Source organism: Trichoplax adhaerens, genomic scaffold (genome assembly GCF_000150275.1).
Source record: "Trichoplax adhaerens TRIADscaffold_4 genomic scaffold, whole genome shotgun sequence".
Lineage (NCBI taxonomy): Eukaryota > Metazoa > Placozoa > Uniplacotomia > Trichoplacea > Trichoplacidae > Trichoplax > Trichoplax adhaerens.
In genome coordinates, this window is record NW_002060946.1 from 7276860 (window position 1) to 7301382 (window position 24523).

The 24523-nt window shown below is 34.4% G+C and overlaps 4 protein-coding genes across 4 annotated transcripts; 2 read left to right on the forward strand and 2 right to left on the reverse strand.

Moving 5' to 3' along the window:
* Nucleotides 1–1599: 1599 nt before the first annotated feature.
* Nucleotides 1600–10147, forward strand: TRIADDRAFT_56013 (uncharacterized protein; the record flags this gene model as incomplete). Its single annotated transcript, XM_002111669.1, has 34 exons — nucleotides 1600–1820; nucleotides 2344–2383; nucleotides 3170–3200; nucleotides 3299–3345; nucleotides 3396–3464; nucleotides 3745–3805; nucleotides 3916–3997; nucleotides 4183–4250; nucleotides 4606–4714; nucleotides 4805–4879; nucleotides 5030–5112; nucleotides 5237–5343; nucleotides 5441–5547; nucleotides 5650–5733; nucleotides 5830–5969; nucleotides 6009–6100; nucleotides 6176–6248; nucleotides 6379–6433; nucleotides 6530–6583; nucleotides 6666–6767; nucleotides 6855–6935; nucleotides 7005–7098; nucleotides 7355–7407; nucleotides 7544–7575; nucleotides 7663–7740; nucleotides 7831–7901; nucleotides 8075–8103; nucleotides 8154–8301; nucleotides 8410–8522; nucleotides 8615–8783; nucleotides 8920–9015; nucleotides 9103–9199; nucleotides 9554–9705; nucleotides 9998–10147. 34 exons carry the CDS (start codon nucleotides 1600–1602, stop codon nucleotides 10145–10147), a joined length of 3063 nt encoding a protein of 1020 aa, XP_002111705.1.
* Nucleotides 10148–10340: 193 nt separating this feature from the next.
* TRIADDRAFT_56014 (uncharacterized protein) lies at nucleotides 10341–15070 on the reverse strand (the record flags this gene model as incomplete). The annotated part of the gene is made up of 10 exons (XM_002112173.1): nucleotides 10341–10438; nucleotides 10566–10621; nucleotides 10744–10826; nucleotides 10952–11046; nucleotides 11145–11219; nucleotides 11468–11561; nucleotides 11959–12047; nucleotides 13233–13353; nucleotides 14572–14690; nucleotides 15061–15070. 10 exons carry the CDS (start codon nucleotides 15068–15070, stop codon nucleotides 10341–10343), a joined length of 840 nt encoding a protein of 279 aa, XP_002112209.1.
* Nucleotides 15071–16373: 1303 nt separating this feature from the next.
* Nucleotides 16374–19911, forward strand: TRIADDRAFT_24287 (uncharacterized protein; the record flags this gene model as incomplete). Its single annotated transcript, XM_002111670.1, has 14 exons — nucleotides 16374–16438; nucleotides 16631–16730; nucleotides 17430–17553; nucleotides 17671–17735; nucleotides 17894–17963; nucleotides 18070–18186; nucleotides 18327–18398; nucleotides 18478–18582; nucleotides 18747–18828; nucleotides 18946–19038; nucleotides 19122–19311; nucleotides 19389–19524; nucleotides 19602–19702; nucleotides 19819–19911. 14 exons carry the CDS (start codon nucleotides 16374–16376, stop codon nucleotides 19909–19911), a joined length of 1413 nt encoding a protein of 470 aa, XP_002111706.1.
* A 901-nt stretch (nucleotides 19912–20812) lies between these two features.
* TRIADDRAFT_24205 (uncharacterized protein) lies at nucleotides 20813–24013 on the reverse strand (the record flags this gene model as incomplete). Its single annotated transcript, XM_002112174.1, has 7 exons — nucleotides 20813–20857; nucleotides 21081–21139; nucleotides 21223–21325; nucleotides 21472–21583; nucleotides 21707–21899; nucleotides 22024–22101; nucleotides 23914–24013. 7 exons carry the CDS (start codon nucleotides 24011–24013, stop codon nucleotides 20813–20815), a joined length of 690 nt encoding a protein of 229 aa, XP_002112210.1.
* Between the last annotated feature and the right edge of the window lie 510 nt (nucleotides 24014–24523).

Below are 24523 nucleotides of genomic sequence, written 5' to 3' on the forward strand. Positions count from 1 at the left end.
AATGACAACTATAGTTATATGATTTGTATATTATCGAATATAGCAAGCACAAAACTGTGGTGATTGTCTACCTCTTCGATATACTACATGCGAAATATCGGTTGGATAAAACGATATTTCGAGCTGTACTATGAAATCGATCTATATATAGTGTAGTGTATAGCTCGAAGTTTCATTCAATCTCTCTTTATACTATTAGATATTCTACTGCAGTATTTGCACAATATGGCAGTAGTACTCTATTATGTAATTTAGTAGTCCATGACTACAGTATATGGTCACTACGGTTGGTATTGGATAAGGCTAGTTTGTAGAAAGTCCTTGATTGATGTTCTGTATACATTATAGAACTGAAGGCCACACACTTGATGCAGCTTACTACTCGACAACTCGAGACGTAGTGGATACCAATAATGACAACTATAGTTAGATCATTTGTATATTATCGAATATAACAAGTACAAGGCTGTGGCGATTGCCTACCTCTTCGATATGCTATAAAACGATATTTCGAGCTGTACTATGAAATCGATCTATATATAGTGTAGTGTATAGCTCGAAGTTTCATTCAATCTCTCTTTATACTATTAGATATTCTACTGCAGTATTTGCACAATATGGTAGTAATACTCTATCATGTAATTTAGTAGTCCATGACTACAGTATATGGTCACTATGGTTGGTATCGGATAAGGCTAGTTTGTAGAAAGTCCTTGATTGATGTTCTGTATACATTATAGAACTGAAGGCCACACACTTAATACAGCTTACTACTCGACAACTCGAGACGTAGTGGATACCAATAATTACAACTATAGTTATATGATTTGTATATTATCGAATATAGCAAGCACAAGACTATGGCGATTGCCTACCTTTTCGATATACTACATACGAAATAACGGTTGGATAAAACGATATTTCGAGCTGTACTAATGAAACCGATCTATTTATAGTGTCGTATATAGCTCGAAGTTTCATTCAATCTCTCTTTATACTGTTAGATATTCTACTGTAGTATTTGCACAATATGGCCGTAATATTCTATTATGTAATTTAGTAGTCCATGACAATAATATATTAGTCACTATGGTTGGCATTGGATAAGGTTAGTTTTGTAGAAAATCCATCCTTGCTGCTTTGCTGATCTATTTGCATATAACGTCTCGAGTATCGAGAAGGGTAAGCGACTCATTATAGCACTGAAAAGCGCAGACTCGATATAGTCTACTATTCGACCACATTGGATGGACAGATTGGACAGCAATACTACGCCCATGGCGATACATTAACCTTGTATACTTTGGATTACCATAAGCATAAGACTAAGGCCTTCTATCATCATTCTGCCGGTTCGACTCAACAAACTGCCCTTGCATTTATGCCCAAAATCTTGCTGTCCGCAGAGAGGATGCCCATGAAGGAGTAATAGGATCCAATCGAGCCTAGCTACCGTGGAAAAACAACAGGAAAAACAAGTGTCAAATTCAACACCTTGAAAACGCAAGTCAGCTATCCAGGATAGATAGTGTTGCTAGATTGAAAATTACTGCGCATTCTTGCTGCTGATGATTGAGGTCTGCAAACTAGTCTGCAAGTATGGCCGAGTTAGCATTGTATGGAAAGCAATTGGATATGATTCGTGATCAGTTGAGACTTTGGATTGATCAATGGCATTATCATCAATTTGATGATGAAAAAATGATCCGTACCATCAAGACAACTACCGAAGATATCGCAACACAGATACAACGTTTACAAAGTAAAGTGCAGTTGTATTTGCAACAGGAGAATACGAGTACATCATCGCAGGAAAACGGGTAATATAAACAAAGAAGAGGCTTAACGAGCTAGCTACTGCATCATCATCCATCATATCCACTACTCGTTATTGGCAAAGTAGACAATAGTCATTGTATACAGTGCCCCAATAGCTAGATTGATAGAGATCGTTGAATTCAACTCTTATGCAATTTAAGATTTGTTCTGTGCAGAATCAGTAAGATAGCAACCAGTGGTAAAGTTTTGTGGCGAACTACTACTACAGCGCACATTATTTCAGAGTTTAGAAGTCACTTCAAGATCACTTACTGTATGCTTCCATAGGATTAGATACTATCTTAGTTTGGTCTTATTTCCAGTGTACATAATTTTGTCTTAAAAACTTCGTATTCAACAACGATACATCCCAAAGTTTTCCTCTAGTCGATAAAATAGCATGCAATCATGAACTATCAATAAGGCTTTGATTCATTAAATGATTAATTGAATGTGTTTATGATTCCTATACCATATGGACAACTGGTGCCACTTTTGTATGATGGCCTTGTCATCTACGGCCAGATTACAAGACAGTCAAGTTGATCAAGATTTAATGCTAGAGGTAATGTCTATCTTATTCATTATAGGCATAGTTGACTTTTTACTCTTCACTGCAGAACAAATCATAGAATTTATCGCGATATCTGTCTGACCTGACTGAAATTGAAATTTTCAATGATAGTTACAGTAGAATGACTGTTATAGTATCCAATATAAAATATAACTTTGTCTTAATATTAGGCAATGCTAATAATGTGTACAGTCAATAATATGTCATCGTATCTTACCTTTTTGAGAGTGAAAGTTTTATTTGCAAGAAACAAGTATTTTGACATCAAATGAATACCGAGCAACTTTGTCTTAGTGCTATTATTGTGCATTACCACTGATATAGTCCAATTGCATGATATATTGTGATATCTCAACTCTAATATATTGGAGGTAGAATTTCTTAGTATTGCATAAAAATGAATTGATGCTATTTGGGTTTATCTCTATCAATATCATATAATAATATTGATGCAACAAAACTGGTTGTGTATGATAGCAGAATATTTATGCTATGGGGAGCCGTACTAGTAATATTTTTTGGCTCTTTAGCCCTAACAGGTCGACATAGGAATCGATTAATAGTAAAATAGATTACAATATTATATAATAAGTATTGCTTTAACGCATAACAATTCTTACTTGTAGTGATATAATTAGTAAGTCATGTCAGTGGTAATCTGACATTTCATTATGGATGTGTGTTGATATCTATCGGTATTCCTTGGGATGATTTTACTTAATTACCGTATCGGTACTATAAACATTTCGAAACTTATTAATTTTATTCTTGTTATAGGAAATCGATTGGGAAAAGGAAGAAGAATCAGGTCAGTAAAGTAGAGAATACGGCATGAGATAAAGTTTGCGGTAGCTGACCTTTAGCATCACCAGAAGTTAAAATGATGAGAATATGCTCGCTTTTCAGATGATATACAATCTAGTTTTGAAAAATCAGCAGTTGAAGGTGTTAAAGTAAGACTGTGCTATAAATCACTGGACTGTATACCTTTCATATGTAATAGTATGTTCTAAAGTATATGCTACTTCATTATCTTTCAATGAATGTCATTTGGGGACTATTTAGGGTTCAGGTATTAAAATATCCTAAAATATTTGTATTATACGTAATTTTTGCACTATGTATGATTTGCATTGTGGTCTTGTAGCATTCTCTACCCTAAGCGTACTACAATAATGGTACTCATTGACATCGCTATTTTTCAGATAATATCCAGGATTGTCTAGATGCTTCGTTAGTTGAAGATATTAAAGTATAGATATGTGATTTACATTGGATAATACTTCATATTTAGATACTATCTAGAACACGATTAATTTTTACTCAATGAAGTTCTCTATCTCTTATTGTAGGAAATTGATTGGAGTAAAGAAGCATCGATTGGAACTATTTTAAACGATGCTACCGAATCTGGTAACTACGTGTACTGTACAGTATTATAACGGGAGCAGCCATAATTATTTTGAATATTCACGTTTACAAAGCCATTGAGCTGCTTATGATACAATTTCTATATATATTAGAAGATTTTGAAATCGGTGAACAGCCATCAAATGCGCATTTGAAAATATTAAAAGATTCCTTTGGTCATGCCCAGTTTAGGCCGTAAGCACTAGCAATCCCGTCTTGTATATATTGACGAATTCGCGATACTATAATGACATTGCATTAGAAATATTTATTCACAAATAGAATGGAAGTACAGATGTTGTAATTGCTACAATTTGTTAGAAATTGCCTGATTCTATGATCATAATTCTGAATGTTACATTATTGAATGGACAATGCAGACTCCAATGGAAGATTATAAATTCCATCGTAACACACAACAGGGATAACTGTGTTGTAATGGCGACAGGTAGAGTATTCCAGCATACGACTAGACAATAACTTTATTTCATGTTTATCTTTATAATAATGCTGCATTGTTATAGAAAATGAAATAGTAGCATATCGAAATATCACCTAAGTGATAGCAACCTAAATTACAAGAAGCCTGCTATTCTAAATTTTGCTTTCCTACGATAGGAAATAATCTAGTATTACTGTCTCGCTCTCTTTATTATATTGTCTAGTAATGAGCAAAAGCTTACATACTACAATTGTAAGCATGGTAATTGCATTTTATAGCTTTATTTTGCGTTCGTTTTACTTTAATACTGAAAATTACTCATCTTATTAATTTCTTCTTTTCACTACTTATTTTTACTTAGGATATGGAAAGAGCTTATGCTATCAATATCCTGCGGTCTACTTAAAAAAAATTGTCATCGTAATATCTCCATTAATTTCTCTAATGCAAGATCAAGTTATGGCACTAACGTAAGTTGCATTACGTTAGGTGTATACCAGTAGAGGCCTTGATCCATTTTAATAACAACATCTGATGCAATGGTCTAAACTACGTTCTAGTGTAAATAATATTCCTGCATGCTATTTGGGATCAGCTCAACGTAATGGTGCAGAAGTGACACGAAATTTAAAAAGGTGCGATCTAAACGCACTCTTCCTAAAACATGAAGCACTTGGAGTAGTATAACTTACTAAAATCATTTTCAGTAGAGTGATTTTCAAGTTTCAATTTTCTTTGACGACTTTTATCAATGATCGACGCTATATATTGATGTAATTCCACAGGGGTAGATATTATCTGCTATATGTTGCTCCGGAATTTGCTGTTACATCTGGTTCATTATTCAAAGAGCTAAATGATACTATTGGTAACTAATTAACAATTATAGTACAAGAACCCTTAATAATGATGCGTTTGAACATACACTTCCGTTAGCAGTGCTAAAAATTATGTACGTTCTGACGGTTTTTACTAAATTTTTAATTCGTTAGGAATTTCTTTAGTAGCTATCGATGAAGCCCATTGTGTATCACAATGGGGTCATGATTTTCGCTCCTCTTATCGGCAACTAGACTTTATAAGAAATCTTTTACCACATGTAAGACTGATGTAACTTTAGGATGTTGCCAATATTTTTTAATTCTCTAAAGTTTAGTTTCATCGTAAGTAAAAGAGGCTGTTAATCGCTCACTCAGGTACCTATTATGGCTTTAACGGCCACTGCTACTCCTCTAGTTCGCGCTGATATTTGTACAGCTCTAAAACTGTCCGATCCATTAATATCTAGCACAAGCTTTGATCGGTACGGTATACCTGTATACAGGTTCTACTGTTAATTGTCTTTGGCATTAGCTTACATTATCGGTGGACAATAATTTACGCAGAAAAACTACCATTTTTTTAGGCCTAATCTGTACTTTGAAGTTCGAATAAAATCGGATTTAATGAAGGATTTGAAGCCTTACATGAGGAAACGAGAAGAGAAAAAGTTAGAAATATCTTATTATTATTGGTTATGAAAGTATTATTGCCGCAGTACTAATCAAGTATAACATATGGTTTTCATTTCTCGTATTTATTATAGACTCTTTTACGAATTTGAAGGTTCAACTATCATTTATTGTATATCGCGAAAGGATTCAGAGATGGTAGCGAGCAAATTACAAGGTTCAAATATTTTAAAACAACGATCACTTATTAACGTACGGATGACCGATTTAGTAAGTTAGTTGTGTAATAATGTAATTAATTATTATTAACTAGCCTTTGGCATAAAGTGCGGTTATTATCATGCTGGTATGGGACTGCAAGATCGTCAACGGATTCATCATGAATTTATTAGAGACGAATTACAGGTGATTATCAACGTTCTCATAGAGTTTAGTAATACGACTGGAACTAATTTGCTTTTAATATCAATAAAATTATAGTGTGTGGTTGCTACAATTGCGTTTGGTATGGGTATTGACAAGCCGGATGTCAGAAGGATAATTCACTACGGAGGTCTGATATAGTGAAATCAGTAAAGTCGATAGTACAGTTTCAGGCGATGTTAATTTTTCTGCGATATCTAGTATAGTTAGATCTGCGGTTTGTACTCTAGTATATGATATTCTGTTATTTAACGATTAAGCGCCTCGAGATATTGAATCCTACTACCAAGAAGTCGGTCGTGCAGGTCGTGACGGGTATGAGTTATTTCTTTCTTCTAAATCTGGGTGTAGTTACTGTTATCATAACAGCAATTATTGATTCACTTTTGAAATATGAACTTATTCTTTAAGATTGCCAGGTGTATGCGTGGTTTTCTTTGCAGAAGCTGACTTCCGTTTGCATAAGTAAGATATACATGATATACTAGTTTTGGTTGCTATAAGTACTTTACTAGTAAATGTTATAAATCGATGTAATTATATGCAGACATTTCATTGGAGAGATAGCCGATGAAGACTTTAGGAAACACAAATTGGAAATGATGAATAAATTGTTAACTTACCTAATAACTAAAGATTGTCGTAGGAGGTAGAGTCTGCTATTTTTCTGCATTATAAACACAGATTGATTTTCTAATATAGCTGTACACACATTAACACCTATTTACCTTATTAGAGAAATTATTTCTCATTTTGAATCGAAGAACATTGATGATTTTCCTAAACATGCCGATTGCTGTGATAACTGCCGCAGGAGGTGAAAAAATTTAGTTAACTAATATTATATATTAAGCAGTGCATCTAAGTGGTGTTGGCTTGTATTTAGTTTAAGTGGTGCAGTGTCTGAAAATGATGAGAAGAATAATGTACAAGGTCCAAACTTTGGTCGCGAAGCAAGAGATTTACTTCAGACTGTATTGGTATACCTACTGATGACGATTATAAAATTTATAACTGATTTAGTTTGAAAAATGAACTAATTACCATCTTAAGTTGCTAAAGGTACTGTTATCATTTTAGGCTTGTGGTGATGGAAAATATGGTCTTACCATACCAATAAAACTTCTATGTGGCTTGGCAAGTTTAATACCACCTTTGTCCTTGTATTCATAATCAAGGTTAATTAATTAATCATTATTTTATTATTTCTATCCCATTCTATTCTGGATTACTCAGCAAGTAAAAAATATATCAGCCTTTGAGAGGATGGCTATGTACTGTAAAGGAAAGTAAGTTTAATATTACTTCGCAATCATATAATTATTATTGACGTCAACGTCGTAGCTAGTAAGTTGATTAAATTAACATTTGAAATAGTTTTCATCATTCTTGGGCTAATGAGTGTCATATTAACACACTTGATAGGTATCGTCCTCGAAAATGGTGGAAGACGCTAGGTTAGAATCGAAGTATTACAAATTAGGTAGTAATACCTATAGCGCATTTGTATTCTTAATAACTATTTCGCAATATCATTAATATAGGTAAATTATTAACTATGGAAGGATTCTTGCAAGAATATCCACTGACCGGGATGTATGGATGCGTAATCGGTTTATCTGGTACGTATGACAAACATCCGCTTACCATAGTATTTTTATACACGTAATTCTTACTTTTTATGCAATATTGCTGACGCAATGTCTGAATAGATCTCGGCCATGCTTGGCTTAAGAACACAGCAAACGAGACTATCCCAACCCTGCACTTAAAAAATCACGCGGTATGAAACAGCTTATCATTGATTCTGCAATTTAACTTCAATTCATATGCGAATAAGTTACCGAAATGTGTACTCTTTGCAGCTATTTAATCTTTCTCAAAGGACTCCGACGACTAATAGGTCAGCGTATGAAATTGTTCAGTTTTGAAAATGTTTCGAAATGTTTCATGTAGAGTTTAGCAAAGACCAGTAATCTGTTAAGGTACCTATCATCAAAACATATTAATTCTGAAATTATCGATTATATTTTAGCGGTCAGACTTCGGGAGTATACGAAGTAGTGCCAGTTGTATGGCAGAATGCGACTGAAGTTGCAATTAATATAGCTAAAAAGGCTATGCTGTCCGCACAAAGCCCTAGTGAAAATGTAGTAGAAGATCCTGCAGAAGTCGAATTTCAGGTACAAATATTAATTACATGCACAGTAACGCTTATAGCTTTTTCAGAATTTCGAAATTGTAAATTTCATATGTACTATGCACGTTTACTCGTACTCTCGCCATTATAGCGGTCGTTGTATACTGAGTTGATGTCACTTAGAAACAAAGTTGCAAATGAAATAGGATGCGCGCCTTACATGGTTGCTAATAACAAGAATCTTTTGGAAATTGCGACTATTAGGTAGAGCTACATCTTGGTAATATAGTAGATTATGTACATGAACTAATCAAATTAGCTATAACCTAAATCAAAATTATAACCGATATTTGCAGACCCAATAGCGAAGATAATTTGCTAAAGATCGAGGGAATCTCAAACACCCGATGCGCAAAATTTGGTGCTGTATTTGTTAAAAAAGTTATTGAGTTATGCACAAAGAACAATTTTCAAACTAATAAATTTCCTGATACATCTGTATCCAGCTCTGCACTTAATAATGAGGTACGCTATATAATTAAATTTACTATTATTGAAGAAAGTGAACATTACGAAATATAGTTGTTTAATTACAATTTGCAGCGTAAAGTTAAGTAAAAATACTAATTGCTACATGATACCTTTAAATATACTTGTTTAGTTTGCTGAACTATATAATAGACTACAACCCGTTCGCGAACTGTCTGAAACAGAATTTATGACTTACAATTATTTTCACGAAAGAAATATGTCTCTGGTATGTTTTATGTTAGCCATACTAGCTGAGTAAAAATCTAATATCTGTACATCTGTACCTAACATGACCTTAACATTGTCATGATAGAGTGAAATTTGTGAAAAACGTGGTCTCCAAGAGTCTACTATCGTTGGACATCTCGCTAAAGCTCTCCTGGCAGGATACCCTGTCGATTTAAACCGAGGTGAAATTTATTGTACTTTTGATATCTGCTATATACTGACGTTTAAGCATCAAATTTACTATCAATTCAACTAACATAGACATGCTATATTTTAAAATCGGTGTTTCTATAGCTGGTTATGTTAAGGCTTTGTACCAATTAATCGAAAATACAATATCGAAATTGCCAGATGGATTTGGTGGGTTTCATTACCTTCAGATTGTAGTGGATTATCATATTAATTGTTATAATTTAGAATGGGAAAGAAGTTCCCAGTAGGTTTTGATTATTCTGCCGCAAAGAATTGTAGCTATGTCTTTGTTGATAGAAACGCTATTAAATTAGACAGTAATTCGATACTTCCTTGGAATGTAGATTTTCAAAGGTTGAAAGACGTGAAGGAATTGCTACCTGAAACGATAACCTGGAGTCAATTACTTATACACGCAGCTGTAGCACAAGTCTTGCATAATAGATTGCCAGCGGTTAAATCTCCGAAGGCAGATACAGTGTCAAGATTAGATCAGGTAATGCTAAGGATCGTCTTTCTTATCCATGAAGTTTAAACTGTATTCTGAGTCGTAAGTACTTGTAAAGTTACCCAGTTCCTAGATATGTACTACTTTAAATGAACGATTGATCGGAAGTAGAAGATTTTTTTGCCTCAATTTGATTTTAATGTTAAATTGTCATATTTTTATCATTGAATTTTTAGAATGAATGTTAAGTACTAGATAGCAGGATTGATAAGATTAGTGTATAAGTTTGCCAGATTTAATATATTTACTTGCTTGTTATAAAATTTAATATCGGTACAAGATTTCACTGAATTCTTCTACTGTCGCTAAATCAATCAAGTTGGAAAAGAATACAGATACATCTCAAGACAGTAAACGAAAGCTACCAGCATGGATGGATAACAGAGAACAGTCATCGAGTACTTATAAACGAAAAGCAAGCTATTTTTAATAGAATTGCTGTACTTAAGCAAGTAGGAAAAATATCTATAAAATTACCATAAGTTAATTAGTTGCTCTTTGGCAATAATATAAATCAATAGATAACATTCTTGATTCGGTTGAAGCACCGTACAGGTTGTATATAAATTAGTTACGCTAAGTTAGCTTTCGTTTTAATATGGCTATCTTTGAAACTTTGGCTATTAGTTATTACTACTTTTAAAGACACCGTCGTAAATATCATATCGTTTTTGAGCTGTAACAGGTATTTGACTCCGAACTTCGTCCAGATAATTTAAATCTATAGACAAATATAATTAAGTTATTGCTTGTTGAAATTGTATGTAAGCAAATTATTTGGTGGAAATTGTTCTACCACTTTATTATATATATGTATATATTATGTAGGCATTGTGCCTATACTTTACCAATATCTGCATAAACAATTTGTTCCTTTTCATCGCACGTTGACATAACTCTTCCCCTATAAAAGGAGCCAAGCGATCATAGCAATTTAATAACTCGTTTAAACGATTTATACTAGCGTAAATTTGAGGACAATGTTGAGAAATAAAGATTATTAAAGTTCTAAAAAAATTTAGGTACCATGGATCGACGACAGTGCTATGACCCCAAGTAATATAATCAGCGGTCTTATCACGAGCTGGAGAACAAGTAGCTACATAGATCTAACAGAAAGTGGGAGTAGTTTTAGCCCTATAGCATCCAGTAATATTTAACCGCAATGTATTTCATTAATTAATAGCTAGATTAGAATCGCTATATAAGTACTGCATTTATACTGGCAGTGAACCTGATTATCAAGTGCGCGCGATCGCTGTAGTAATTCCCAGTGTACAGGACCAGTTGTGGTATTGAAAGCTCCCGGATAAATGACCAATTGGCATCCTAAATAGTATTGAACATATTCGACGGCTTAACAATATTCACCATGGAAAGTATACGCAGCAAGAGAAATTTTTTTTGCTATCAGATCGTATAAGGACCTCTTTTGCAATATGCTTGAGCGAGCTCCGGAAAGCGAACATCGTAGCAAATACCGAGTCCAACTTTACAATAGGCTATTGAGAAAACAATACATTACAGTGAAAACTTAATTCAAATTTAATATATTCCATAAGTCAAAGACATTAGAATTTCAATGTCCTAGACTGTTTCAACACATTTACGACACCGTTGTTACTGCTTGTATATGTACACAATCGCTGAAGCGCGTGAATTAATTAGGCAACGTAGATAATATAAGCTAAAGTGTTGGGTAAAGTATTGTTCTCTAATATATTTTAGTATTCAACATTAAAATACTTACGGGTATCAAAAGTAGCAAATTCATTTCCAGGTGATAATACATCCGATTCGCGGAAAGTAATTTTTCCAGGTACGTCAATGTCGAAAAGGTGCATCTGTAAATTGTATAGCATAAAATGAATTATGAGTAGTTACTATAGAGTAATTGTTTAAGGAGTGATTTTGCACATATGATTAATTCTTTATAGTGCAAGTAAATGCAGGTAACATTGATAAGGCAGGAAATATTCGAAAATTATCGATGGCGAATTTATTAAATGGAATAGCTGATTAATGCTAACATGTACAGAAAAGTTCTTTAGTATTTGCATCAGTTTTGATAGGCTTCAAAGTAATTGCTACAAGTTTTTAGCGTTTAGTATAATTATATGCTTCGAATGAGAAAATTATCGACATAGTATGCGATAATTAATTCACAATTCATCGTAATCCTATTACATAGTTGCTGTATATGCACACAGTAATCATAAAGATAGCAATTTAGATCATCACCTTTCTATACTTTGCAATCATAGAACCTTCAGGATCAAATACGGTGCAGGTATTAAATAACTTTCCATCTGCAACTTCGGGAATGGAACCTATGAAAAGAAAATTAGAATATACTTAGAGAAATACGTAATTATTGTACGATATAATAAGGTCATTTCGTGTGTTAAATTAATCAATCAGTTGTGTGATAAGATTTTCACTGATGATAGGCCATATGAAAGAGAAACATTCATACAGCATATTCTAACAAAGTATGATCGATTCACTATGATACAGGCTTATGTTTGCTTGTTGAATTAATAAAATTATTATAATGCATCAGGTATTAAGGATAATGAATAATGTTGGTAAATAACAATAATAATGAGTAAAAAAAATAATGCAGAACGAATAGATAAGTATTCATTTGGCTACAAAGCATATTGCAGTAGCTTGTTAAGCCAATCAATATCGCCAGTTCCCATATCGTAAGATGTCTACGAATTATTATTATTATTATAATGCATCAGGTATTAAGGATAATGAATAATGTTGGTAAATAACAAAAATAATGGGTAAAAAAATAATGCAGAACGAATAGATAAGCATTCATTTGGCTACAAAGCATATTGCAGTAGTTTGTTAAGCCAATCAATATCGCCAGCTCCCATATCGTAAGATGTCTACGAATAGCCAATATAGATGTATATTTAACATGAATGTATTAACAAGGGCAAAACATCTACTTGCACAACGTATTTTGATTGGATCAATCATTTCATATATAAATACGGATAAACCAGGACACTTAATTGCTAATTTGTGTCTGATAACTACGTTTTATTGTCTAACAGGATTTTGAGTATATCATTGTAATCAATTTACAGTTTTTAAGATCAACAATATCCCAGTATGATCGTCATCAAGAGCACAGAATCATCATAAACTCGCCATGAATGAAGTACGAGATATCTTCCAACTGATTAACCAGGAGCTATTGCACTTAACTATTTGATAATTCGTAATTGGATTGGGCGTGGAGTGATTTTAAGATTAGATAAGGGCAGTTAATATTGTACAGGAAGAAAAAGTTGATGAAAAATACAGAAATAGCTTTAGGCAATGTATTAATGGAATTCCATGACTGATAATGCCTCCGGTACAAATAAATATACACTATCATAAGAGTAAAGATGGTCAAACTTTAAAATCTTACGCTAATCCAGACTATCATTTATAACCCGTGGATTCAAACTCAAATCGCCAATATTGTATACAACCATTTATTGACTTACCTCCAACTAGGTAAACTTTGTTTTCCTTGGCAATATCAGATAAAACTTGAGTTGTTGTACCAGGAACGGTTTCACTGTACGCTTTGAAAAACTTTGTCCCATATGGTGAATTGAAACATTCCTATGTTAAGATTGAAAATTTTAATCTCGATTTATAAATATAACCAAAATTAAGAGGATGTTTTTAAAGTTAAATAAAGTTGAACTATGATGATGGCTTGATGAATAGATAGGCATTCATTAATTAAATAAATATAATATTGAAGATAAATAGCTATACCGCAAAAACACATTTTAATCATATTATTTATCTTATTAAGATAATTTACAGATTTAGTGTAACAATGTCGCCGCTATCCATGTCGAAGGTGACAGACACAATTGACTTTTTGCTTTTTATACGTATCAAAGGCGTAATGCAAATCTAATCTATCTGTTGTAACGCCCATATTTCAACGCTTCCATGGCCGCATATGACACGATCGTAGGTGGCGATATTCAATTACGATAATTAATTGTAATTACAATGGTACCGGATTATTTGGATACTCATGCAGCTAGCACAGTAGAGTATAGCGGTGGATGATGATAGGAGATTGATTACTTCACAAATGATTTAACATGACTGTCAAAGTGCGTGTCTTCCTTATTGAAGTACTGAATCGATTTGATTATCCTAATATTGTAGGCTGATAATCAAGTCTTGATTTATTATTTTATTTTGAATTATTGATGGATTGAGGCAAGACTATCCAGCCCAATATCAGTTGATAATCAAGTCGCTAAATTTAAGATTATCACGATTTTATTAATATTAATAACAACTTTAGAAGAAACAGTTGATTTTGAATTACTGGGTCTAAACAAAGGGAAAAATTGGCATAACTCAGGTTTTTCCAGGGGGTTCATCCCGAAAGTGGTCCATCATCGTATTGCACATATTCTACTGTACTTATTGAAAATAAGATAAAATCATGTTTTCCATTGGCTGTGTGAATATTGTAACGAGTAGAGGCTTCAACATGATCACGACAAAGTTCATCTAGACGCTATTAGGCAATTTAAAAGTATGAACTGAGCTCAGTTTAAATGGCTATCGTGGCCTTTGGACGAGAATAGAGATGATACTCCTATAGGACGTACTATGCTGTGATGCGGTAATACAATCTTCTCAACGGTTGTCGTTGGTGTCGTCGTGTGGTGACGGCAGTCAATGCCGAACAAAAAAAGATCACAGGTCAATCATCTGTCTACCCTTATTTAAATTTAAATAACCAGTGATTAAAAATGTTTTCAAACAAATAGTGTAGGATATCCTATTTCTTTATAATGAACATACCGGCAAAGAAATCAATTTAGCGCCTTGTTGTGCAGCTTCACGAACAAATTTATGAATACGATGTAGGTTATCATTCTTGTTCGTTGACACCATTAACTGGATCAATCCAACTCGGAACACTAACAAGCAATATGACGACAGATTAATGATTGAATTTTATTTTTTCAAGTCGGGCAATAAATAATAATAAACATTATTAATATTGATGGAATCCATTTGCCAACTTTTGAACGATACTACTGTCATTCTTAAGACCAGACTTTATAGTCATTACAATCATGAACATTACGGTAGCTCCTTAGAGTTCACTGAATTAAATGGACGAATGAGAAAATTTTTCATAGGTGTGTGTATGAAATTTTTTTTTTTCTCATTGGAAATGAGTAGTGCAGCCAGCACTCTTGTCAATTACCCTATTTACGCTGTAATGGAGGTTAATGCAAGCAATGAAATTTAAAAAGAAATCTCAAAGAATTTGAATTCTCTTACCTCGGGCCATCTGTCTTAGTCAAGTAATGTTCAAGCTTTTCTTAGACGTCAGTGATGAAAATAGGAATAGTCTACGATCGATTGGACGACACTAATTGAAGGAGTTGAGACGGTTGAAGCGATGGTGTGATCGTTGTTCGTCACGTACGTGGCAAATGACGGTTCATACTACGTACTGTACTGTACTGGAGAGCAACAAGTTGAGACCGGTAAGTTGGTTTAGGTTTAAAAGATCATTTAGGTGAAAATCAACTTCAGTGGCGTAGTGAGCGGCACAGTACCGTCTAGTACCACCAGGCCACTTCCGGCTGGCTGGCCAACAGTAAAAGTAAACAGGATAACCGCGTAGTGACAGGCACGACCAAAATGCAGTACTGTACTGTACTATTACTATGGGTTTTTGAAAGTCAACTTTGTGGCTAAACTATAGAGGTAAAATCAACCTTTATATGGGCTAAACCGAGAGGTCGAAAAAATCTCCATGGTTTACACCACGTCTAAAGCAAATACAGCTGGATGATTGAAGAAGTTTCATACTGAGTCATACAGGACAGTAGAGTACTGTACAGTGTACAGTACAGTCCAGTCCTGTCCTACAGTTCACAGTACCTTGCACTGTACACTGTGTACAGTACAGTACAGTGTACGTACAGTACAGTACTGTGGTTTTCGGGATTCTACTGTATTGGCGGGAAAATTGCCGATTGCATCCCTACTTTCAGTACGTTGCACTGTACACTGTACAGTACGTTGCACTGTACTGTACAGTATGTACTGTACTGTACACTGTACTGTATACAGTACCTTGCACTGTACACTGTGTACGGTGACTGTAGTTTTCAGGATTGTACTGCATTGGCGGGAAAATTGCTGATTGCATCCCTACTTTCAAGACAGTATAATGGTAGTGAAGCTACTCAAACACTGCTTTATAATCCATAGTTTATCCAGTGTTGATGGAAACTCCAAATTCTCATGACGTCGTCAACACCACAATAGACTTGCCCCCATACTCAAGCGTAGTTAAGGAACAATCGCTTAAGCCACACCACCACCAATGTTGTGCCATCGCCGGTATTGACATCGCATTTCAATTAGCTGCTGCAACATTGCGTGAAGATATTTTGCATCCAAGTCAGCAAACTATTGGTGAAATTAAGTGGCAAGGATTGGCTAAACTAAGTTGATTGATCGAGATATTGGACGTCAGGTGGAGGTACTGCTTTGCCAAGTAATTGCAATCTGCTGTGTAGGCAAGTGTGCCATCGTAGAGTTGGAAAGTTGGACGAAGCGAATTTAAAAGTTGCAAATTAATGGCAGCTACATTTGTGGAAGGTTGGGACTTTGTGCAAACATTAGGAGAAGGTGCCTATGGAGAGTAAGTGCAATACTCTATACTGATAGTAATAGACATCTTGTCGGCTGGTGTAGCATCCTATACATGCATGGCTAGCTTAGATCGTCTAGTCATCATCCATCGCGATAGGCGATCGTTACAATGGACAAGCAAATCAGAATATTGTATCATAAAAGGTATTCATTAATTATCATCTACTGTCATGATCGATAGGGTTCGATTGCTGATCAATAAAGATTCTGGTGAAGCTGTAGCAGTCAAAATCATCAACCCCAATCGAAATTTATCTTCAGCACAGCTTGTACGGAAAGAGGTTTGTCACCGGTCTTATTTTTGAAATAAAATGATGCAAGTGTGGATAATCATGTAGTAAGGAAGAACTTCCATTTTACTTTTACTTGCTTTGCTTTTCTTTTCTGAATTGGCTACTAGCGATTAGAGTATCGGCACAAGACCGTACATTTCTAAATATCCATTTGAAATTCTTATCACACTCTTTTATTTTGCTAAAGTTACTAGCAAATTCTTATTCTACTCCTATAATATGTAAGGACATAAAGTAGTTTCGCTTGATACAGGGCCTAACTATGCTACATTAGTCTTGTTAATTAACTGTCGAGTAGGTACTTTTTTATGATCACATCGAGAGAGTAAAAGTGTACATGATATGTCTGTGCCATAGACACTTTCAATGCCATTGAAACAATCAATGGTGCCTGCCTGTCTGATCATGTCGCAATAAGTGTCTCTACAGGTTGGTCACGCGTACAGTAGCGCAGTAACAAATAAAAAACTTGATTAAAATTGAAAGTATCCAAAGAGACCTTACCCAGCCTTTAGAGAAAAGCACATTATACTGTGCGTGCTACTGTATCGAGTCTCTCGTGCCTCCCAAAATGACTGTTGTGATGATGACCTTGCAAATACTTGAAGAAAAAGCCTTATTATTCAAAGGTTCAATACCGCAATAATGCAGTAGTAGTCATTAACGTTTACTTTATTAACTTTTTAGGTTTGTATTCATCGAATGATGAATCATACCAATATTATAAAATTCTATGGATGTCGAGCTGATGCTGGTATTCAGTACTTGTTCTTAGAGTATGCAGAAGGTGGTGAATTATACGATCGTATTGGTAGGTTCCTGCCGACTATTTAGCGCCCATCATTTCATGCAACATACGGTCGTATTCATTGCAATGATATTTAGGATTAAAGTGTAATTAAATATAGTCGTATTCAATCTATTGCAGAACCTGACATTGGTATTCCCGAATGTCAAGCCCATCATTATTTTACGCAACTTATTGTTGGCGTGGTTAGTATAACTTGATTGATAAGCTTATCGATCGTTAATTATACGCATATATAATAATTTATCAACATCGGTAGATCACTTTAACTTATGTATCCGTCCGTATACGTTAAGATAGTACAAAGTTTACTTGTTAATGTATCCTTGATTTGCTTATGCAGGAATACCTACACCAGATGGGTGTTGCTCATAGGGATTTGAAACCGGAAAATATCTTGCTAGATAGTCGCGGTAATCAAAATTATCCGATAGAAATTGCAATTGTAGCGCAGCCAATAAAGATGCCATATTTTACCTTCGTAATAACAGACTTATTGAATATTTTGATCATGAATAGATAATTTAAAAATCTCCGATTTTGGTTTGGCTACATTATTTCGAAATCGTGGGCAGGAGAGAAAATTATTTAAACGATGTGGTACGGTGCCTTATATAGCACCTGAGGTTAGAAATTGTAGCCTTTTACATTATCTTACGCCTAACTGTAGCTGCTTTACTGTTGTACTCGAAAATTGGAATTATAATTTTGCCAAATCCAACCTCACAGCTTTACCAAGTATTTTAAAATCGCGTAATTACGGTAGATATTTTTAGGCAATGAATATGAAGCTCAGCCTGCAGATTTATGGTCGTGTGGTATTATTTTAGTTGCATTATTGGCTGGAGGTAGGACATTAGTAAATGATTGCGATGCCTTGTTAAAGTTTCTTGCAAGTTGCAATAATAGAAACTAAAATTAATATAGAATTACCATGGGATGAGCCGAGAGACCATTGCTTAGATTATGGATTATGGAAAAAAGGAAGTTATTCTCAAGCTCCTTGGAAGAAAATTATGAATATACCACTAGGTTCTATACTTAAAGCTGTGATACAATGAAATTACAAATTTACCATCCGAGTTTATAAACAGTCATAAATGAGTGTTTATCGAAGATAATTTTGTAATGATTCTGCATTAAATAATAATATGAAATGATAAGTTCACATAACTTTTGATATCTTGCTAATTTAGAGCTTTTAAAGAAAATACTACAGGAGAATGTAAGCAAAAGATATACTATAGGACAAATAAAGAAAGATCCATGGTTTAGGAGGTAGTATATTCGGATATTACAGCAATTATTATATTATCTAATGCTATTAAAATAGCTTTAATAAGTACTTAATTCATTCTATTATAATCCTCTGAATTCATAAAGGACGGCAATGAGCAATTATTCTAATAGCATAAAATCGCCGTTGCATTCTGGTCATCGTGTTAAGAGAATGCGTACTAGTGACGATATCGTTGGCGCAAGTTCGAGGTAAAAATTTAGTGGATTTTTGTATCTACCTGTGAATCACTTGTTCTTTGTCTTACGGTTGCATTGCATTTTGAACATTATAGTCCACATTTAACATCTTTATCTCAACCTGATCCTCAAAATACGGACTGGAATACCAGTTTTTCTGAAGAATCTAAAACGCCATCTTGTGCTGCAGTTCAGCATTTGATGAATGGTCTGAGTTTGTCACAGCCTGCGCAGTTTGATCAAATGTTACTTAACGATTTATCGCAAACTCCGGCTGGATCCCAGGTTACATTTACATTACCTGCATTATAATATCGAGCTATTGTTAAGCAAAATGCTTGTGCTGTATTTGATTTCCTTAGAATCCATTACAACGTCTGTGTAAAAGATTAACGCGAATCACAACTAATTGTGATATGGAGTGCACAATTAGCAACTTAATAGAAAATATTAATTTGCTGAATTATCAAGTGAAACGAATTGATACTTTACAAGTGAGTGATAATGGCTATTACATTCTTTGCAGATATTTAAATATTACGTATAAACTAAAGTTAGGATTCTATTTTAGTTAGCAGTCTCTACAACGGATCGCCGTGGCAATCGGTTAAAATTTAAAATTATCGTTATGACATATTCCTTTGAAAAGACAGTTATTGATTTTCGCTTAGCAAAGGTTAGTATGAATAATACGGCACGGGATTTGTTTGTACCTTATAAACAATTGGAAAGTTTATATTTGGAGTGACCTACGTAATATTAAGTTAGCGATTATTTTCTTACTTGGATTAGGGTGATGGACTCGAATTTAAGCGCTGTTTTAGAAGAATTCGTGATAAACTTGGTGACATAGTAATAAAAAATACATGTCCAGAAAAACGTTAATCGACGCTTATATTAGTCATGATTTAAGAACATGCAACAGCCTTAGGATTAAAAAGAGCTCATGTGTACATCATACACTACATTTCGATTAACCTGCTAATACAAATTTGACATTTAAACTTCGGTTGAAGGACATAGGATTCTATTCAAGATTTGCCAACAAGTGCCATATTATTTTGTAAATTTTTGCCTCGTATCATTGCCATCAATGTTAAAAGAAATTTGCAGTTACGAGATTATTTTGGTTAAATCTAGGATAACTATTTCTGTCTTACAAGCAATAGAAATTAACTGCTATTAATACATTACATACTACTACCGTACTATGGATAGCTAAAATACCATAAAACCGACTTAATTTCCTATGTGGACACCGTTTTAAAGAAATTAATACTGATGATACAATATTCTAATTGCTTTTAATTAAATTTTATGAATATATTCCATATAATATCGACTGCAAATAAGGAATTCAAATTTTATTTACTGCAATTCGAAATTTAATCTACCTATGTTGTTAGTTGATAAGATAAAACTTTGGCGACAGTATGAGACGTAGCTATAACTTTATGAATGGTCTAGCTCTGATTAAAACTATAAAATAAAATAGAGGAATCCTATAACTTTCATAAACTAATTGATATTTTAGTATTTATAATAGCCTACAAATCTATAGAGATAAAAGGTTCACTTAACTATAGATAAAGTAAATGATCTTAGAATTACTTTCAACAGCAACACGTATCTTTCTGAGCAGGCTTACAGTATACTAAGTTTAGGTACGTATGATATCGTACCAGATTTAATTTTACACACGCATTTAAAATTAGATAAAATTATCTATAACGTTGCCATCTTACAGATTCGGATATGTAGTTACACAATTTAAATTTACATAGGCTTAGTTGTTTCGATTATTTTGGTTATCTTCGAAAAACATGAAGTCCTGAAAAAATGGATTAAGCCTTAGTTAAATCAAAACTTCTCCTTTATGTTGGTATCGTTATTCCACGTTACAAACTATAACTGTGTGTCTATACATATGTACAAACATATAGTGTGTAGGTTATATTCTAAGAGATAGATGAAAGTACCACGTAACTGCAATTTATGGACGCTTGATCTGATTGCAATTACTCATTCAAAATATATACGCATATGTTACTTACTATGAGGAAGACGGCGCCCAAGAGTGTTGCTTTGATCTTCACATCTAAGTCCATTGGGACTAAAGTACATAAATAGATTTAGTATTACTTTCATAATTCCATTGTCATGATTAGCTATATAACTTTAACCACTACAAATTACATGTTATTCCGAAATTATCGGCATCTGTGTATGCTTCTTTTAAAAAGCCAGACCACTGTTTCGTTATCTTGCCAACGGGTGTTTCACCTTCAAGAGGTAAAACCTAGTTCGAGGTAAACAAATGCATTACGTATGCAGACTATTACATATAATACTTCAATTATATCAATGTATTAGTAATCAAGTTAAGGGGTCAGACTTTGATGATGAATATGTACCATTTTCAATAGTTTACTTTAAAAACATTACCTCAAAGTTAACATCGCCAAAGCATGAACAAGGGCAAAATGGTCCTTTAATTCTTAGGACTGGGTTTCTGTTGGCGTCCAAAATTTTAAACTCAGGAAAGATAACAGACCACCTTACCAAATAATTAATTGACAATAATCCAAAAGCGTTAGCAACATAGCGTATTAGTAAATGGAATGATGAATTTAATTGTATCTTATAAGAACTCAATTAAGTTGAATAATATTGAGCTTACTGTTGCTCGATATAACCAATGGGTGTGCCAGGTGGTGATTGCACCTCCAATTCCTGTAAGCAGCAGGGACAACAGCAGCAAGAGCAGCGAAGAGGACGTACCAAATGGATGATTTCTCGGTTATTATTATCGCAAATGCTCATCTCAAATGAACGCAATGGTCCGCAGCATTGTAAAGTTAAACAATCGTTTTCTGCACATATTCATTAAAGTAGGGAAGAAAATTTTGAAATGAAAGCACCGATACCCAGAAAATAAATGCAACGTGAAATGAGAAATCGTCTTGGTCCTATTCTATCGATCAAGGTATTACTTACGCTCAGCAGCAAAATAGACTTGTTGACCCATGCTGTTCTTAACCATGTATCTGTTGTGCGTTTCCCAGTTTGTAAATACTATATACAGTGAATAAGAGAAAAGAACTTATTATTCCTTTATCCTTATTCTTCGACTAAATTTGTGTATATGTTACGAATATATACACAGTATTCATAAAAATCCATTTCGTTTATATAGGCATAAAATAATATTTACTCAGACGATCGAGTAATCTCATTTGCTATCTGTACATGAATTTCCTGGCTATTTTGGGGACTGCGAGATGACACGACGTATAAATCCTCTTATAAATGCGTACCATATACTGTAATATTTAAGAGCGTAAATACTGTGAAAGCAAAATCAGTTCAATCAATTTTTTAGGGCAATATTTTACAGGACCGTTTCTAATAATCCATTAAAAGTAAACCGGCCAACAGGCACGAGTTCTCTATATAATCTAGGCCAATCTGGATACATTATAAAAATGCAATCAGAAATACAGCAGTAGTTCATCGTAACCAAATTCAGTAAGGAAGTACTACTACATACAATGTAAGTTTAGTAATCAGCAAACTTTTTCGAGTTAATTATCTAACGTGGGTAAGATATAAGATTTTTTCAGCGTGCAATCAATATTCTTAGGTGAGCATAACTGACTCTTGGCAGATTTAGTAACTGCAAATTAGAGTATAACGGACACTGGATTAATTATTATGGCGCTTTAATTAATCTGTGATTACTACGAGCTTGAGTGAAATGCGTATTAGATTATTACCGCAATAGGGAATTTTACGAATAAGGACATGGCGCCCAGATGCAGTGGTGAAAATGCGGAGGGATATAAAAAAGGATTAATTGCATTCATGGGTGGAACAGTCTTTCTAACAAACACCGACGATGTGAGATAGTTTCTACTCTCGAATGTAATGTATGACATATATATGTTAAAGAACGGTACAAGGATTTCATGGTTAATAATATAAAAAGGTATTTAGCATTAACAACGGAGGAAAATTAGTGGAAATAGGCAAGCGTATCAGGCTAACGTCGTAGCCAATCTGTTCTTGTATACCGATACTTTATTAATTATGTTATAGGTTTGATCACGGTGGGAATTTGGATATACAGTAAATGTTAAAGTAATGGATTTTCTATCAGTACAGTATACTCGTGAGCGCATAACTTCAATTACTGTCTTTGGCAATTGGTACTCAGTAACTGCGGAGCATAGCCGTCCAGTAAAAAAAATAAACAGCTCGGGAATTGATACAAGTCGTCCTGTTGAAAACATCTACTTTAGAGAATATGAAGGAAGAAGATCCCAATAGCAAAATCTGAGTCTATATCCATGATTGGCAGTGAGTTTAGTTATACGTCCTCCTACGCCTGCTGTCAGGGACTACTTTGCAAGGTGTAATCGGCAAAAAAATGCTGGAAAAAAGGTCAAAGAAAATTTTCAATTGCATCTATAGTATTTGTTTTGTGTCGTAGTCCCTGCCTATTACTGCATCAAGTACATACAGTCTAAACGATGTGATCAGGGTTCGTCGAGATCCAATCGACAACGGCTTCGCTTTAGCTTTTAACCACGCTAATAAACGTTCTGCATCACTTCATTAATTCATATCCTACTCAACATCTCTGAATCTATTTTATCTCCACCAAAGCGATCAATTTGCATTTTCTAAATTGATCCAATTGTCCAACACCCCAATACCTACTGTACAGTAAAGTCGACTGGAGATTAACGAGAGTCGTACACTTTGCGGAAAAGGAAAGAAATGGAGTCTAGACGATCGTGGCTGTTGTACCATCAACTACTGTCATGTCTATTGTGCAATGAAGGGAGGGGGAGGTTTGATATTAAAAAAAAAAATGGCAATTACATTCTAATAATTCGACCAGTTGATGAATCAAAAGTTGATCAATTTGAGTTAGATATTCAAGACCAGGAGGGCAACCAGCTATACTAGGCGGTGGAGCCATCCACTGAACTTGCTGTTGCTGTGGCGGCATTGCTGGAGGAGCCATTCCAGCCTGTGGGGGAAATTGTTGCGGTTGTTGTTGCCATTGGCCTGGTTGTTGCATAACGGCTTGGCCAGGTGGAGCCATTCCATATTGGGCTTGAGCAACGGGAGGATATTGCTGGCCTGGTGGAGGATATTGCTGGCCTGGTGGAGGATATTGCTGCGCTGGTGGAGGATATTGTTGCCCTGGTGGTGGCTGCTTCTGCTGGTCGGGTCCGGCAAAAGTGACATTGACTTGTTGAGGATTTCCTTGCTCTTGACTCATGCTTTGTTTTCACCGAATACAGTAATAGTAGTACAATCGATTCAGCAATAGAGAATAGATTCCAATAAGAAAGTTATCCAAGTTTTTTTTCCGTCGACGAAGAAGAAGAAGACTGTTGAGTAAACTGGAAAGAGCCGAAAATGCCTCCAAAAGCTTTTCACCATGCTTTTAAAAACGTAGTCCCATAGAGTTTCCTAGTAACGC